This window comes from Oncorhynchus keta, chromosome 1, assembly GCF_023373465.1.
Source record: "Oncorhynchus keta strain PuntledgeMale-10-30-2019 chromosome 1, Oket_V2, whole genome shotgun sequence".
NCBI lineage: Eukaryota > Metazoa > Chordata > Actinopteri > Salmoniformes > Salmonidae > Oncorhynchus > Oncorhynchus keta.
This window is the reverse complement of record NC_068421.1, coordinates 3845292-3865291: the sequence shown is the minus strand read 5'-3', so window position 1 is coordinate 3865291 and position 20000 is coordinate 3845292. Positions and strand designations below refer to the sequence as shown.

The window sequence follows — 20000 nt, the reverse complement described above, 5'->3', positions numbered from 1 at the left end:
GTGCGTGCGTGCGTGCGTGTGTGTGTGTGTGTGTGCGTGTGCGTGTGCGTGTGCGTGTGCGTGTGTGTGTGTGTGTGTGTGCGTGCGTGCGTGCGTGCGTGTGTGTGTGTGTGGTGTGTGTGTGCGTGTGCGTGCGTGTGTGCGTGTGTGTGTTATGGAATTCCATCTCATCTTAAGGGGATTAGAATGTGTACCGTTCCCTTTGCGTCAGAGTTATTAGCTCCCCCCACCACACCCTCATTACATGGCTTATAGTCTAACATGACTACTGTCTATGAAAAGGGCTGAAAGAAAAATGGGATTTGTTTGTGCCCTGTGATATTGAGAGGTGTAGCTATTGTCTGTATCAGAGGATCTACATCACTGCCCTTAGAGAGATATCAGCTTATTCAGGAGCCTCCTTGTGTTCGGAAGAGACCTGCTTCCCAGTGTGTGACAGGACGTGTGACGCCCCTGTGTATCCCCTTTACGTGTAAATCTGTCAGATCTGAAACAGTGAGTCTGACCATTCAGGTTTACTGTCCAGGGACAGATTTCAAATGTTAACTGGGAAGATTTCAGCAATCGGATAGGATTAAATGTTAGAATCGGGGGTTTTCAAAACTGTCACATCTGATTGTGATTCTCCGGATAGGGATAAGGATTTGGTCATCCAATCAGGCTTGAATGTCGATTTGAACTTTTCTTTTAACTCAAATGGCATATATATATATATATATATATATATATATATATATATATATATATATATATATATATATATATATATATATATATATATATATATATATAAATGTAGTGATTAGGACAGTTTTTCAGGATTATCTTGATCCTACTAGACATGTGGATTTAGGAAGGTGAAAGGTGAAAGGCCAAGACATGTCAATATAACTTAAGGTGAGGAGGAGGTATAAAAAACATTCTTACATCTGAAAACCAAAGGTTTGTTATATTAAACTCTCTCGTGTCTCTCTCACCCTAACTCTCTGTCTCTCTTTCTCTCTTTCTCTCTCTCCCTAACTCTCTGTCTCTCTCTCCCTAACTCTCTGTCTCTCTTTCTCTCTCACCCTAACTCTCTGTCTCTCTTTCTCTCTCTCCCTAACTCTCTGTCTCTCTCTCTCTCTCTCCCTAACTCTCTGTCTCTCTTTCTCTCTCTCCCTAACTGTCTTTCTTTCTCTCTCTCCCTAACTCTCTTTCTCTCTCTCCCTAACTCTCTGTCTCTCTTTCTCTCTCTCCCTAACTCTCTGTCTCTCGTGTCTCTCTCACCCTCTTTCTGTGGTGTGGCATTCTCCTCGTCTCCTCCCTCCTTCTCAGCAGTGCAGTGGTATCCTTTCTTCTTGAGGATATTACAGATGAGGATCCCCAGGAGTCCCATCACACAGAAGATTGGCACCAGGACGAACACGGCATACTCTGTACTCTTCTCCTCCGGGTTCCGCACTGCCGTACCGTTCACCGACAGGCCGCCACTTCCCGCCAAACCCTTACCTACCGTACGCACTGCACGCACGTGGGTAGACTGGGCCGGGGGGGCTGGGGAGAGATAAGGGGGGGCTAGGGTTTTGGGAAGGACAAAGAGAAACAGAGACATGAGGAAGAGAGAGAATATGACCCTGTTAAAACCATTATTCCACCGGTGGAAACATAATCACAGTGGTTGACTATGTGCTGGTGTGATATTGTTTCTGCCCACACTCACCTCTCACACAGACCAGGGTGGAGGCTGACCTCCCAGCAGTGGGGTGGAACCTAGAGGCACCAAACAATATTAATATCACAACAATACCATGTTATCATAGCAGTGTATTAATTTATTGGTCCCATGTTATATTTACATTTTAATCATTACATTTTTAGGAAGAAAAAACATGCTTGTTCCACTTGTTTGGTATATATTGAGATACACAGGGAGAGGGTAGTTATCGTCTCCTCATATTGAGGAACAGGGAGAGGGTAGTTATGGGGTCCTCATATTGAGGAACAGGGAGAGGGTAGTTATGGGGTCCTCATATTGAGATACAGGGAGAGGGTAGTTATAGTCTCCTCATATTGAGGAACAGGGAGAGGGTAGTTATAGTCTCCTCATATTGAGGAACAGGGAGAGGGTAGTTATGGGGTCCTCATATTGAGGAACAGGGAGAGGGTAGTTATAGTCTCCTCATATTGAGGAACAGGGAGAGGGTAGTTATGGGGTCCTCATATTGAGGAACAGGGAGAGGGTAGTTATAGTCTCCTCATATTGAGGAACAGGGAGAGGGTAGTTATAGTCTCCTCATATTGAGGAACAGGGAGAGGGTAGTTATCGTCTCCTCATATTGAGATACAGGGAGAGGGTAGTTATAGTCTCCTCATATTGAGGAACAGGGAGAGGGTCGTTATAGTCTCCTCATATTGAGGAACAGGGAGAGGGTCGTTATAGTCTCCTCATATTGAGGAACAGGGTGAGGGTAGTTATAGTCTCCTCATATTGAGGAACAGGGAGAGGGTAGTTATAGTCTCCTCATATTGAGGAACAGGGAGAGGGTAGTTATCGTCTCCTCATATTGAGGAACAGGGAGAGGGTAGTTATAGTCTCCTCATATTGAGGAACAGGGAGAGGGTAGTTATAGTCTCCTCATATTGAGGAACAGGGAGAGGGTCGTTATAGTCTCCTCATATTGAGGAACAGGGAGAGGGTAGTTATAGTCTCCTCATATTGAGGAACAGGGAGAGGGTAGTTATAGTCTCCTCATATTGAGGAACAGGGAGAGGGTAGTTATAGTCTCCTCATATTGAGGAACAGGGAGAGGGTCGTTATAGTCTCCTCATATTGAGGAACAGGGAGAGGGTAGTTATAGTCTCCTCATATTGAGGAACAGGGAGAGGGTAGTTATAGTCTCCTCATATTGAGGAACAGGGAGAGGGTAGTTATAGTCTCCTCATATTGAGGAACAGGGAGAGGGTAGTTATAGTCTCCTCATATTGAGGAACAGGGCAGAGGGTAGTTATGGGGTACTCATATTGAGGAACAGGGAGAGGGTAGTTATGGGGTCCTCATATTGAGGAACAGGGAGAGGGTAGTTATAGTCTCCTCATATTGAGGAACAGGGCAGAGGGTAGTTATGGTCTCCTCATATTGAGGAACAGGGCAGAGGGTAGTTATGGTCTCCTCATATTGAGGAACAGGGCAGAGGGTAGTTATGGGGTCCTCATATTGAGGAACAGGGAGAGGGTAGTTATGGGGTCCTCATATTGAGGAACAGGGAGAGGGTAGTTATAGTCTCCTCATATTGAGGAACAGGGCAGAGGGTAGTTATGGTCTCCTCATATTGAGGAACAGGGAGAGGGTAGTTATAGTCTCCTCATATTGAGATACAGGGAGAGGGTAGTTATAGTCTCCTCATATTGAGGAACAGGGAGAGGGTAGTTATAGTCTCCTCATATTGAGGAACAGGGAGAGGGTAGTTATAGTCTCCTCATATTGAGGAACAGGGAGAGGGTAGTTATAGTCTCCTCATATTGAGGAACAGGGAGAGGGTAGTTATAGTCTCCTCATATTGAGGAACAGGGAGAGGGTAGTTATAGTCTCCTCATATTGAGGAACAGGGAGAGGGTCGTTATAGTCTCCTCATATTGAGGAACAGGGAGAGGGTAGTTATAGTCTCCTCATATTGAGGAACAGGGAGAGGGTAGTTATAGTCTCCTCATATTGAGGAACAGGGAGAGGGTAGTTATAGTCTCCTCATATTGAGGAACAGGGAGAGGGTCGTTATAGTCTCCTCATATTGAGGAACAGGGAGAGGGTAGTTATAGTCTCCTCATATTGAGGAACAGGGAGAGGGTAGTTATAGTCTCCTCATATTGAGGAACAGGGAGAGGGTAGTTATAGTCTCCTCATATTGAGGAACAGGGAGAGGGTCGTTATAGTCTCCTCATATTGAGGAACAGGGAGAGGGTAGTTATAGTCTCCTCATATTGAGGAACAGGGAGAGGGTAGTTATAGTCTCCTCATATTGAGGAACAGGGAGAGGGTAGTTATAGTCTCCTCATATTGAGGAACAGGGAGAGGGTAGTTATAGTCTCCTCATATTGAGGAACAGGGCAGAGGGTAGTTATGGGGTCCTCATATTGAGGAACAGGGAGAGGGTAGTTATGGGGTCCTCATATTGAGGAACAGGAGAGGGTAGTTATAGTCTCCTCATATTGAGGAACAGGGCAGAGGGTAGTTATGGTCTCCTCATATTGAGGAACAGGGCAGAGGGTAGTTATGGTCTCCTCATATTGAGGAACAGGGCAGAGGGTAGTTATGGGGTCCTCATATTGAGGAACAGGGAGAGGGTAGTTATGGGGTCCTCATATTGAGGAACAGGGAGAGGGTAGTTATAGTCTCCTCATATTGAGGAACAGGGCAGAGGGTAGTTATGGTCTCCTCATATTGAGGAACAGGGAGAGGGTAGTTATAGTCTCCTCATATTGAGATACAGGGAGAGGGTAGTTATAGTCTCCTCATATTGAGGAACAGGGAGAGGGTAGTTATAGTCTCCTCATATTGAGGAACAGGGAGAGGGTAGTTATAGTCTCCTCATATTGAGGAACAGGGCAGAGGGTAGTTATGGTCTCCTCATATTGAGGAACAGGGCAGAGGGTAGTTATGGGGTCCTCATATTGAGGAACAGGGCAGAGGGTAGTTATGGGGTCCTCATATTGAGGAACAGGGAGAGGGTAGTTATAGTCTCCTCATATTGAGATACAGGGTGAGGGTAGTTATGGGGTCCTCATATTGAGGAACAGGGAGAGGGTAGCAATAGTCTCCTCATATTGAGGAACAGGGAGAGGGTAGTTATGGGGTCCTCATATTGAGGAACAGGGAGAGGGTCGTTACGGGGATACATACCCAGACAGACAGTCTCCACAGACAGCATCAGAGTGTGATGTACCAGAGGTTACCACCATTTTGTTGAGGACCCCGCAGGAGGAGTGTGGGCGACATTGATCAGAGTCATAGCCATCTGAAAACGTGCCTGCTGGACAAGACTGACATTGCACCACCTCGCCTGGTCCCTTGACCTGCCCACAAGCCTGGCAGGAGAAAACATCTTTACATCTCCGAACAGAGTAGATGAACCACTGTAATTACACAGATACACTACAGTTGTTCTGTGTTCAATAAGACGGTCCAAAATGACTAACACTGCCGTTCTGGGAACTAACATACATTACCTATTTTTATACATATATATATACATACATTACCTATTTTTCGGTTTCATATGAAATTGTGCAAAGACATATACTGTATATATATATACAGTATATATACAGTATATATATATCTTTGCACAATTTCATATGAAACCGAAAAGTAGGTAATGTATATATATATATATGTATATAAATAAATATACTGTATATATACAAATATACTGTATATATATATATACTGTTTATATACAAATATACTGTATATATATAAATATATAAATATACTTTATATATATATATAAATGTATAATATACTGTATATATAAATATATATAAATATACTGTATGCTGTATATAAAAATAATATATGTACAGTGGGGCAAAAAAAGTATTTAGTCAGCCACCAATTGTGCAAGTTCTCCCACTTAGAAAGATGAGAGAGGCCTGTAATTTCATCATAGGTACACTTCAACTATGACAGACAAAATGAGATTTTTTCCCCCCAGAAAATCACATTGTAGGATTTTTTATGAATTTATTTGCAAATTATGGTGTAAAATAAGTATTTGGTCAATAACAAAAGTGTATCTCAATACTTTGTTGTATACCCTTTGTTGGCAATGACAGAGGTCAAATGTTTTCTGGAAGTCTTCACAAGGTTTTCACACACTGTTGCTGGTATTTTGGCCCATTCCTCCATGCAGATCTCCTCTAGAGCAGTGATGTTTTGGGGCTGTTGCTGGGTAACACAGACTTTCAACTCCCTCCAAAGATGTTCTATGGGGTTGAGATCTGGAGACTGGCTAGGCCACTCCAGGACCTTGAAATGCTTCTTACGAAGCCACTCCTTTGTTGCCCGGGCAGTGTGTTTGGGATCATTGTCATGCTGAAAGACCCAGCCACGTTTCATCTTCAATGCCCTTGATGATGGAAGGAGGTTTTCACTCAAAATCTCATGATATATGGCCCCATTCATTCTTTTCTTTACACGGATCAGTCATCCTGGTCCCTTTGCAGAAAAACAGCCCCAAAGCATGATGTTTCCACCCCCATGCTTCACAGTAGGTATGGTGTTCTTTGGATGCAACTCAGCATTCTTTGTCCTCCAAACACGACCAGTTGAGTTTTTTATATTTTGGTTTCATCTGACCATATGACATTCTCCCAATCTTCTTCTGGATCATCCAAATGCTCTCTAGCAAACTTCAGACGGGCCTGGACATGTACTGGCTTAAGCAGGGGGACACGTCTGGCACTGCAGGATTTGAGTCCCTGGCGGCGTAGTATGTTACTGATGGTAGGCTTTGTTACTTTGGTCCCAGCTCTCTGCAGGTCATTCACTAGGTCCCCCCGTGTGATTCTGGGAAATTTGCTCACCGTTCTTGTGATCATTTTGACCCCACGTGGGTGAGATCTTGCGTGGAGTCCCAGATCGAGGAAGATCTTCAGTGGTCTTGTATGTCTTCCATTTCCTAATAATTGCTCCCACAGTTGATTTCTTCAAACCAAGCTGCTTACCTATTGCAGATTCAGTCTTCCCAGTCTGGTGCAGGTCTACAATTTTGTTTCTGGTGTCCTTTGACAGCTCTTTGGTCTTGGCCATAGTGGAGTTTGGAGTGTGACTGGTTGAGGTTGTGGACAGGTGTCTTTTATACTGACAACAAGTTCAAACAGGTGCCATTTATACAGGTAATGAGTGAAGGACAAAGGATCCTCTTAAAGAAGAAGTTACAGGTCTGTGAGAGCCAGAAATCTTGCTTGTTTGTAGTTGACCAAATACTTATTTTCCACCATAATTTGCAAATAAATTCATTAAAAATCCTACAATGTGATTTTCTGGATTTTTTTTCTCATTTTGTCTGTCATAGTTGAAGTGTACCTATGATGAAAATTACAGGCCTCTCTCATCTTTTTAAGTGGGAGAACTTGCACAATTGGTGGCTGACTAAATACTTTCTTGCCCCACTGTAAGGAAGTGGATGGCTGCAAACGTCCTACTATTAAACTCGGACAAAACAGAGATGCTTGTTCTAGGTCCCAAGAAACAAAGTGATCTTCTGTTGAATCGGACAATTAATCTTGATGGTTGTACAGTCGTCTCAAATAAAACTGTGAAGGACCTCAGCGTTACTCTGGACCCTGATCTCTCTTTTGACGAACATATCAAGACTGTTTCAAGGACAGCTTTTTTCCATCTATGTAACATTGTAAAAATCAGAAACTTTCTGTCCAAAAATGATGCAGAAAAAATGTATCCATGTTTTTGTTACTTTACTTTCCGGCTACCCGGATAAAGCACAAAATAAACTTCAGTTAGTGCTAAATATGGCTGCTAGAATCCTGACTAGAACCAAAAAATGTGATCATATTACCCCAGTGCTAGCCTCCCTACACTGGCATTCTGTTAAGGCCAGGGCTGATGTCAAGGTTTTACTGCTAACCTACAAAGCATTACATGGGCTTGCTCCTACCTATCTTTGCGATTTGGTCCTGCCGAACATTCCTACATGTACGCTACGGTCACAAGACGCAGGCTTCCTAATTGTCCCTAGAATGTCTAAGCAAACAGCTGGAGGCAGGGCTTTCTCCTATAGAGCTCCAATTTTATGGAATGGTCTGCCTACCCATGTAAGAGACGCAAACTCGGTCTCAACCTTTAAGTCTTTACTGAAGACTCATCTCTTCGGTGGGTCATATGATTGAGTGTAGTCTGGCCCAGGAGTGGGAAGGTGAACGGAAAGGCTCTGAAGCAATAAACCGCCCTTGCTGTCTCTGCCTGGCCAGTTCCCCTCTTTCTACTGGGATTCTCTGCCTCTAACCCTATTACAGGGGCTGAGTCACTGGCTTACTGGTGCTCTTCCATACCGTCCCTAGGAGGGGTGTGTCACTTGAGCGGATTGAGTCACTGACATGATCTTCCTGCCTGGGTTGGCACCCCCCCCTTGGGTTGTGCCGTGGCGGAGATCTTTGTGGGCTATACTCGGCCTTGTCTCAGGATGGTAAGTTGGTGGTTGAAGATATCCCTCCAGTGGTGTGGGGGCTGTGCTTTGACAAAGTGGGTGGGGTTACATCCTGCCTGTTTGGCCCTGTCCATCGGATGGGGCCACAGTGTATCCTGACCCCTCCTGTCTCAGCCTCCAGTATTTATGCTGCAGTAGTTAATGTGGGCTTGTCAGTTTGTTATATCTGGAGTATTTCTCCTGTCTTATCAGGTGTCCTGTGTGAATTTAAGTATGCTCTCTCTAATTCTCTCTTTCTTTCTCTCTCTCGGAGGACCTGAGCCCTAGGACCATGCCCCAGGACTACCTGGCATGATGACTCCTTGCTGTCCCCAGTCCACCTGGCCGTGCTGCTGCTCCAGTTTCAACTGTTCTGCCTGCGGGTATGGAACCCTGACCTGTTCACCGGACGTGCTACCTGTCTCAGACCTGCTGTTTTCAACTCTCTAGAGACAGCAGGAGCGATAGAGATACTCTCAATGATCGGCTATGAAAAGCCAACTGACATTTACTCCTGAGGTGCTGACTTGTTGCACCCTCTACAACCACTGTGACTATTATTATTTGACCCAGCTGGTCATTTATGAACATTTGAACATCTTGGGCCATGTTCTGTTATAATCTCCACCCGGCACACCCAGAAGAGGACTGGCCACCCCTCATAGCCTGGATCCTCTCTAGGTTTCTTCCTAGGTTTTGGCCTTTCTAGGGAGTTTTTCCTAGCCACCGTGCTTCTACACCTGCATTGCTTGCTGTTTGGGGTTTTAGGCTGGGTTTCTGTACAGCACTTTGAGATATCAGCTGATGTAAGGGCTACATAAGTACATTTTATTTGATTTAATGAGAGGTGAGTTAGGATGACAGGGTAATGAGAGGTGAGTTAGGATGACAGGGTAATGAGAGGTGAGTTAGGATGACAGGGTAATGAGAGGTGAGTTAGGATGACAGGGTAATGAGAGGTGAGTTAGGATGACAGGGTAATGAGAGGTGAGTTAGGATGACAGGGTAATGAGAGGTGAGTTAGGATGACAGGGTAATGAGAGGTGAGTTAGGATGACAGGGTAATGAGAGGTGAGTTAGGATGACAGGGTAATGAGAGGTGAGTTAGGATGACAGGGTAATGAGAGGTGAGTTAGGATGACAGGGTAATGAGAGGTGAGTTAGGATGACTGGGTAATGAGAGGTGAGTTAGGATGACAGGGTAATGAGAGGTGAGTTAGGATGACAGGGTAATGAGAGGTGAGTTAGGATGACAGGGTAATGAGAGGTGAGTTAGGATGACTGGGTAATGAGAGGTGAGTAGGGATGACAGGGTAATGAGAGGTGAGTTATGATGACTGGGTAATGAGAGGTGAGTTAGGATGACAGGGTAATGAGAGGTGAGTTAGGATGACAGGGAAATGAGAGGTGAGTTAGGATGACAGGGTAATGAGAGGTGAGTTAGGATGACAGGGTAATGAGAGGTGAGTTAGGATGACAGGGTAATGAGAGGTGAGTTAGGATGACAGGGTAATGAGAGGTGAGTTAGGATGACAGGGTAATGAGAGGTGAGTTAGGATGACAGGGTAATGAGAGGTGAGTTAGGATGACAGGGTAATGAGAGGTGAGTTAGGATGACAGGGTAATGAGAGGTGAGTTAGGATGACTGGGTAATGAGAGGTGAGTTAGGATGACAGGGTAATGAGAGGTGAGTTAGGATGACAGGGAAATGAGAGGTGAGTTAGGATGACAGGGTAATGAGAGGTGAGTTAGGATGACAGGGTAATGAGAGGTGAGTTAGGATGACAGGGTAATGAGAGGTGAGTTAGGATGACAGGGTAATGAGAGGTGAGTTAGGATGACAGGGTAATGAGAGGTGAGTTAGGATGACAGGGTAATGAGAGGTGAGTTAGGATGACAGGGTAATGAGAGGTGAGTTAGGATGACAGGGTAATGAGAGGTGAGTTAGGATGACAGGGAAATGAGAGGTGAGTTAGGATGACAGGGTAATGAGAGGTGAGTTAGGATGACAGGGTAATGAGAGGTGAGTTAGGATGACAGTGTAATGAGAGGTGAGTTAGGATGACAGGGTAATGAGAGGTGAGTTAGGATGACAGGGTAATGAGAGGTGAGTTAGGGAGCTTCTGTCCTACCTTGATTGGCTCCTGGCCACTGGGGCACCGCAGACACACACACCCCTCCCCCCAGGGACACTGCACGGCTACAGTCCCTCCAGAGCAAAACACCTGGAATACACACTCAGATTAGTGACTCAAATAATTAGACACACACACACACGTCTCTCTCACATACACACACACACACACACACAAACACACACACACAAAGAAACGTACCGTGAGAAGGACAAGAGCTGAGCAGCAAAGGTGGTTCCTCATCTTCTTCCAGGTATTCTTCTCTGAACATATGACCTAGAACAGAGGGGATCATGGGACAACAGGTGAGCTACAGGCAGCAAGGTAGAACAGAGAGGATCATGGGACAACAGGTGAGCTACAAGCATCCAGGTAGAACAGAGAGGATCATGGGACAACAGGTGAGATACAGGCAGCAAGGTAGAACAGAGAGGATCATGGGACAACAGGTGAGCTACAAGCATCCAGGTAGAACAGAGAGGATCATGGGACAACAGGTGAGCTACAGGCAGCCAGGTAGAACAGAGAGGATCATGGGACAACAGGTGAGCTACAGGCAGCCAGGTAGAACAGAGAGGATCATGGGACAACAGGTGAGCTACAAGCATCCAGGTAGAACAGAGAGGATCATGGGACAACAGGTGAGCTACAGGCAGCCAGGTAGAACAGAGAGGATCATGGGACAACAGGTGAGCTACAGGCAGCCAGGTAGAACAGAGAGGATCATGGGACAACTGGTGAGCTACAGGCAGCAAGGTAGAACAGAGAGGATCATGGGACAACAGGTGAGCTACAAGCATCCAGGTAGAACAGAGAGGATCATGGGACAACAGGTGAGCTACAGGCAGCCAGGTAGAACAGAGAGGATCATGGGACAACAGGTGAGCTACAGGCAGCCAGGTAGAACAGAGAGGATCATGGGACAACAGGTGAGCTACAGGCAGCCAGGTAGAACAGAGAGGATCATGGGACAACAGGTGAGCTACAGGCAGCCAGGTAGAACAGAGAGGATCATGGGACAACAGGTGAGATACAGGCAGCCAGTTAGAACAGAGAGGATCATGGGACAACAGGTGAGCTACAGGCAGCCAGGTAGAACAGAGAGGATCATGGGACAACAGGTGAGATACAGGCAGCAAGGTAGAACAGAGAGGATCATGGGACAACAGGTGAGCTACAAGCATCCAGGTAGAACAGAGAGGATCATGGGACAACAGGTGAGCTACAGGCAGCCAGGTAGAACAGAGAGGATCATGGGACAACAGGTGAGCTACAGGCAGCCAGGTAGAACAGAGAGGATCATGGGACAACAGGTGAGCTACAAGCATCCAGGTAGAACAGAGAGGATCATGGGACAACAGGTGAGCTACAGGCAGCCAGGTAGAACAGAGAGGATCATGGGACAACAGGTGAGCTACAGGCAGCCAGGTAGAACAGAGAGGATCATGGGACAACTGGTGAGCTACAGGCAGCAAGGTAGAACAGAGAGGATCATGGGACAACAGGTGAGCTACAAGCATCCAGGTAGAACAGAGAGGATCATGGGACAACAGGTGAGCTACAGGCAGCCAGGTAGAACAGAGAGGATCATGGGACAACAGGTGAGCTACAGGCAGCCAGGTAGAACAGAGAGGATCATGGGACAACAGGTGAGCTACAGGCAGCCAGGTAGAACAGAGAGGATCATGGGACAACAGGTGAGCTACAGGCAGCCAGGTAGAACAGAGAGGATCATGGGACAACAGGTGAGATACAGGCAGCCAGTTAGAACAGAGAGGATCATGGGACAACAGGTGAGCTACAGGCAGCCAGGTAGAACAGAGAGGATCATGGGACAACAGGTGAGATACAGGCAGCCAGGTAGAACAGAGAGGATCATGGGACAACAGGTGAGCTACAGGCAGCCAGGTAGAACAGAGAGGATCATGGGACAACAGGTGAGCTACAGGCAGCCAGGTAGAACAGAGAGGATCATGGGACAACAGGTGAGATACAGGCAGCCAGGTAGAACAGAGAGGATCATGGGACAACAGGTGAGCTACAGGCAGCCAGGTAGAACAGAGAGGATCATGGGACAACAGGTGAGATACAGGCAGCCAGGTAGAACAGAGAGGATCATGGGACAACAGGTGAGAATACAGGCAGCCAGGTAGAACAGAGAGGATCATGGGACAACAGGTGAGATACAGGCAGCCAGGTAGAACAGAGAGGATCATGGGACAACAGGTGAGATACAGGCAGCCAGGTAGAACAGAGAGGATCATGGAGCAACTGGTGAGCTACAGGCAGCAAGGTAGAACAGAGAGGATCATGGGACAACAGGTGAGCTACAGGCAGCCAGGTAGAACAGAGAGGACCATGGGACAACAGGTGAGATACAGGCAGCCAGGTAGAACAGAGAGGATCATGGGACAACAGGTGAGATACAGGCAGCCAGGTAGAACAGAGAGGATCATGGGACAACAGGTGAGATACAGGCAGCCAGGTAGAACAGATAGGATCATGGAGCAACTGGTGAGCTACAGGCAGCAAGGTAGAACAGAGAGGATCATGGGACAACAGGTGAGCTACAGGCAGCCAGGTAGAACAGAGAGGATCATGGGACAACAGGTGAGCTATAGTCAGGGAGAAAATGTCATTTAAAATAAAAAAGTATGGTTTTGCCTGAAGAGATAAAGAACCTCTGATTACATTACAATCCTCCAGCAACCACATGACACACGCCTGAATCATTAGTGACAACTCAACATGACACACGCCTGAATCATTAGTGACAACTCAACATGACACACGCCTGAATCATTACAGTGTCAACTCAACATGACACACGCCTGAATCATTAGTGACAACTCAACATGACACACGCCTGAATCATTACAGTGACAACTCAACATGACACACGCCTGAATCATTACAGTGACAACTCAACATGACACACGCCTGAATCATTACAGTGACAACTCAACATGACACACGCCTGAATCATTAGTGACAACTCAACATGACACACGCCTGAATCATTACAGTGACAACTCAACATGACACACGCCTGAATCATTACAGTGTCAACTCAACATGACACACGCCTGAATCATTAGTGACAACTCAACATGACACACGCCTGAATCATTACAGTGTCAACTCAACATGACACACGCCTGAATCATTAGTGACAACTCAACATGACACACGCCTGAATCATTAGTGTCAACTCAACATGACACACGCCTGAATCATTACAGTGTCAACTCAACATGACACACGCCTGAATCATTAGTGACAACTCAACATGACACACGCCTGAATCATTACAGTGTCAACTCAACATGACACACGCCTGAATCATTAGTGACAACTCAACATGACACACGCCTGAATCATTAGTGACAACTCAACATGACACACGCCTGAATCATTAGTGTCAACTCAACATGACACACGCCTGAATCATTACAGTGTCAACTCAACATGACACACGCCTGAATCATTAGTGTCAACTCAACATGACACACGCCTGAATCATTACAGTGTCAACTCAACATGACACACGCCTGAATCATTAGTGACAACTCAACATGACACACGCCTGAAACATTAGTGTCAACTCAACATGACACACGCCTGAATCATTACAGTGTCAACTCAACATGACACACGCCTGAATCATTAGTGTCAACTCAACATGACACACGCCTGAATCATTACAGTGTCAACTCAACATGACACACGCCTGAATCATTACAATGTCAACTCAACATGACACACGCCTGAATCATTACAGTGTCAACTCAACATGACACACGCCTGAATCATTAGTGACAACTCAACATGACACACGCCTGAATCATTAGTGACAACTCAACATGACACACGCCTGAATCATTAGTGTCAACTCAACATGACACACGCCTGAATCATTAGTGTCAACTCAACATGACACACGCCTGAATCATTAGTGACAACTCAACATGACACACGCCTGAATCATTAGTGACAACTCAACATGACACACGCCTGAATCATTAGTGTCAACTCAACATGACACACGCCTGAATCATTAGTGTCAACTCAACATGACACACGCCTGAATCATTAGTGTCAACTCAACATGACACACGCCTGAATCATTAGTGACAACTCAACATGGCACACGCCTGAATCATTAGTGACAACTGAATCATTAGTGACACTCAACATGGCACACGCCTGAATCATTAGTGACAACTCAACATGACACACGCCTGAATCATTACAGTGACAACTCAACATGGCACACGCCTGAATCATTACAGTGTCAACTCAACATGACACACGCCTGAATCATTACAGTGACAACTCAACATGACACACGCCTGAATCATTACAGTGTCAACTCAACATGACACACACCTGAATCATTACAGTGTCAACTCAACATGACACACGCCTGAATCATTACAGTGTCAACTCAACATGACACACGCCTGAATCATTACAGTGTCAACTCAACATGACACACGCCTGAATCATTACAGTGTCAACTCAACATGACACACGCCTGAATCATTACAGTGTCAACTCAACATGACACACGCCTGAATCATTAGTGTCAACTCAACATGACACACGCCTGAATCATTACAGTGTCAACTCAACATGACACACGCCTGAATCATTACAGTGTCAACTCAACATGACACACACCTGAATCATTACAGTGACAACTCAACATGACACATGCCTGAATCATTAGTGTCAACTCAACATGACACACGCCTGAATCATTACAGTGACAACTCAACATGACACACGCCTGAATCATTACAGTGACAACTCAACATGACACATACTGTCACAACGTTGACTGAGAGACAGGCACTGGCTGGTAAATAGTATTTAGATGTAACAGACAGAGTTCATGGACAGTGGACACAGGTCAGACACATAGGGGTTTACTGAGCTGATAGCAGAGACATGTCAGACACACAGGGGTTTACTGAGCTGATAGCAGAGACATGTCAGATATACTGAGCTGATAGCAAAGACAGGTTAGACACACAGGGGTTTACTAAGCTGATAGCAGAGACAGGTCAGATATACTGAGCTGATAGCAGAGACAGGTCAGACACACAGGGGTTTACTGAGCTGATAGCAGAGACAGGTCAGATATACTGAGCTGATAGCAGAGACAGGTTAGACACACAGGGGTTTACTGAGCTGATAGCAGAGACAGGTCAGATATACTGAGCTGATAGCAGAGACAGGTTAGACACACAGGGGTTTACTGAGCTGATAGCAGAGACAGGTCAGACACACAGGGGTTTACTAAGCTGATAGCAGAGACAGGTCAGACACACAGGGGTTTACTGAGCTGATAGCAGAGACAGGTCAGACACACAGGGGTTTACTAAGCTGATAGCAGAGACAGGTCAGACACACAGGGGTTTACTGAGCTGATAGCAGAGACAGGTCAGATATACTGAGCTGATAGCAGAGACAGGTCAGACACACAGGGGTTTACTGAGCTGATAGCAGAGACAGGTCAGATATACTGAGCTGATAGCAGAGACAGGTCAGACACACAGGGGTTTACTAAGCTGATAGCAGCGACAGGTCAGACACACAGGGGTTTACTGAGCTGATAGCAGAGACAGGTCAGACACACAGGGGTTTACTAAGCTGATAGCAGAGACAGGTCAGACACACAGGGGTTTACTGAGCTGATAGCAGAGACAGGTCAGACACACAGGGGTTTACTAAGCTGATAGCAGAGACAGGTCAGACACACAGGGGTTTACTGAGCTGATAGCAGAGACAGGTCAGACACACAGGGGTTTACTAAGCTGATAGCAGAGACAGGTCAGACACACAGGGGTTTACTGAGCTGATAGCAGAGACAGGTCAGACACACAGGGGTTTACTGAGCTGATAGCAGAGACAGGTCAGACACACAGGGGTTTACTGAGCTGATAGCAGAGACAGGTCCAAAGCTCTTAACTGCTCGGCTACCTGCCACCCCACACACACACACACACACACACACACACACACACACACACACACACACACACACGCCACACACACACACACACACACACACACACACACACACACACACACACACACACACACACACACACACACACACACACGTACGTACACGCCCACACGCACACACATACACACACACACAATAAACAGCGCCAAACAAGAAATAGTAATATGCCATTTAAGAGGCTTTTATCCAAAGAGACTTAGAGTCATTGATACACACAGTTTATGTTCGGGTGGTCCTGGGAATCAAACACACTATCCTGCCGTTGCTATACCAACTGAGCTCTGTGAATCTCAACTGTCTATTAGATTACAGATGATTAGACTTCTGTAAGAGAGATGCATATTACACCATCACCACAACACCTGTAGCATGGGAAGATAACACACCTGTAGCATGGGAAGATAACACACCTGCAGCATGGGAAGATAACACACCTGTAGCATGGGAAGATAACACACCTGTAGCATGGGAAGATAACACACCTGTAGCATGGGAAGATAACACACCTGTAGCATGGGAAGATAACACACCTGTAGCATGGGAAGATAACACACCTGTAGCATGGGAAGATAACACACCTGTAGCATGGGAAGATAACACACCTGTAGCATGGGAAGATAACACACCTGTAGCATGGGAAGATAACACACCTGTAGCATGGGAAGATAACACACCTGTAGCATGGGAAGATAACACACCTGTAGCATGGGAAGATAACACACCTGCAGCATGGGAAGATAACACACCTGTAGCATGGGAAGATAACACACCTGTAGCATGGGAAGATAACACACCTGTAGCATGGGAAGATAACACACCTGTAGCATGGGAAGATAACACACCTGTAGCATGGGAAGATAACACACCTGTAGCATGGGAAGATAACACACCTGTAGCATGGGAAGATAACACACCTGTAGCATGGGAAGATAACACACCTGTAGCATGGGAAGATAACACACCTGTAGCATGGGAAGATAACACACCTGCAGCATGGGAAGATAACACACCTGTAGCATGGGAAGATAACACACCTGTAGCATGGGAAGATAACACACCTGTAGCATGGGAAGATAACACACCTGTAGCATGGGAAGATAACACACCTGTAGCATGGGAAGATAACACACCTGTAGCATGGGAAGATAACACACCTGCAGCATGGGAAGATAACACACCTGTAGCATGGGAAGATAACACACCTGTAGCATGGGAAGATAACACACCTGTAGCATGGGAAGATAACACACCTGTAGCATGGGAAGATAACACACCTGCAGCATGGGAAGATAACACACCTGCAGCATGGGAAGATAACACACCTGTAGCATGGGAAGATAACACACCTGTAGCATGGGAAGATAACACACCTGTAGCATGGGAAGATAACACACCTGTAGCATGGGAAGATAACACACCTGTAGCATGGGAAGATAACACACCTGTAGCATGGGAAGATAACACACCTGTAGCATGGGAAGATAACACACCTGTAGCATGGGAAGATAACACACCTGTAACATGGGAAGATAACACACCTGTAGCATGGGAAGATAACACACCTGTAGCATGGGAAGATAACACACCTGTAGCATGGGAAGATAACACACCTGTAGCATGGGAAGATAACACACCTGTAGCATGGGAAGATAACACACCTGTAGCATGGGAAGATAACACACCTGTAGCATGGGAAGATAACACACCTGTAGCATGGGAAGATAACACACCTGTAGCATGGGAAGATAACACACCTGTAGCATGGGAAGATAACACACCTGTAGCATGGGAAGATAACACACCTGTAGCATGGGAAGATAACACACCTGTAGCATGGGAAGATAACACACCTGTAGCATGGGAAGATAACACACCTGTAGCATGGGAAGATAACACACCTGTAGCATGGGAAGATAACACACCTGTAGCATGGGAAGATAACACACCTGTAGCATGGGAAGATAACACACCTGCAGCATGGGAAGATAACACACCTGTAGCATGGGAAGATAACACACCTGTAGCATGGGAAGATAACACACCTGTAGCATGGGAAGATAACACACCTGTAGCATGGGAAGATAACACACCTGTAGCATGGGAAGATAACACACCTGTAGCATGGGAAGATAACACACCTGTAGCATGGGAAGATAACACACCTGTAGCATGGGAAGATAACACACCTGTAGCATGGGAAGATAACACACCTGTAGCATGGGAAGATAACACACCTGTAGCATGGGAAGATAACACACCTGTAGCATGGGAAGATAACACACCTGCATGGGAAGCATGGGAAGATAACACACCTGTAGCATGGGAAGATAACACACCTGTAGCATGGGAAGATAACACACCTGTAGCATGGGAAGATAACACACCTGTAGCATGGGAAGATAACACACCTGTAGCATGGGAAGATAACACACCTGTAGCATGGGAAGATAACACACCTGTAGCATGGGAAGATAACACACCTGTAGCATGGGAAGATAACACACCTGTAGCATGGGAAGATAACACACCTGTAGCATGGGAAGATAACACACCTGTAGCATGGGAAGATAACACACCTGTAGCATGGGAAGATAACACACCTGTAGCATGGGAAGATAACACACCTGTAGCATGGGAAGATAACACACCTGTAGCATGGGAAGATAACACACCTGTAGCATGGGAAGATAACACACCTGTAGCATGGGAAGATAACACACCTGTAGCATGGGAAGATAACACACCTGTAGCATGGGAAGATAACACACCTGTAGCATGGGAAGATAACACACCTGTAGCATGGGAAGATAACACACCTGTAGCATGGGAAGATAACACACCTGTAGCATGGGAAGATAACACACCTGTAGCATGGGAAGATAACACACCTGCAGCATGGGAAGATAACACACCTGCAGCATGGGAAGATAACACACCTGCAGCATGGGAAGATAACACACCTGTAGCATGGGAAGATAACACACCTGTAGCATGGGAAGATAACACACCTGTAGCATGGGAAGATAACACACCTGTAGCATGGGAAGATAACACACCAGATAGATAACACACCTGTAGCATGGGAAGATAACACACCTGTAGCATGGGAAGATAACACACCTGTAGCATGGGAAGATAACACACCTGTAGCATGGGAAGATAACACACCTGTAGCATGGGAAGATAACACACCTGTAGCATGGGAAGATAACACACCTGTAGCATGGGAAGATAACACACCTGCAGCATGGGAAGATAACACACCTGCAGCATGGGAAGATAACACACCTGCAGCATGGGAAGATAACACACCTGCAGCATGGGAAGATAACACACCTGTAGCATGGGAAGATAACACACCTGTAGCATGGGAAGATAACACACCTGTAGCATGGGAAGATAACACACCTGTAGCATGGGAAGATAACACACCTGTAGCATGGGAAGATAACACACCTGTAGCATGGGAAGATAACACACCTGTAGCATGGGAAGATAACACACCTGTAGCATGGGAAGATAACACACCTGTAGCATGGGAAGATAACACACCTGTAGCATGGGAAGATAACACACCTGTAGCATGGGAAGATAACACACCTGTAGCATGGGAAGATAACACACCTGTAGCATGGGAAGATAACACAC

At 45.9% G+C, this 20000-nt stretch overlaps 1 protein-coding gene across 9 annotated transcripts in view; it reads right to left on the bottom strand.

Annotated features, from left to right (window-relative positions):
- The window catches only part of LOC127906792 (tumor necrosis factor receptor superfamily member 19L-like), a 53222-nt gene that overhangs the window by 31149 nt on the left and 2073 nt on the right, over positions 1-20000 (bottom strand). For all 9 annotated transcript variants that reach the window (XM_052460425.1, XM_052460504.1, XM_052460193.1 and 6 more), the window contains exons 2-6: positions 10517-10591; positions 10313-10405; positions 4874-5058; positions 1700-1749; positions 1267-1554 (exon numbers count right to left, since the gene is read on the bottom strand). In XM_052460425.1, coding sequence (XP_052316385.1) covers positions 1267-1554; positions 1700-1749; positions 4874-5058; positions 10313-10405; positions 10517-10558 — 658 coding nt within the window. In that variant the 5' untranslated portion in view covers positions 10559-10591. The remainder of the gene's footprint in view (positions 1-1266; positions 1555-1699; positions 1750-4873; positions 5059-10312; positions 10406-10516; positions 10592-20000) is intronic.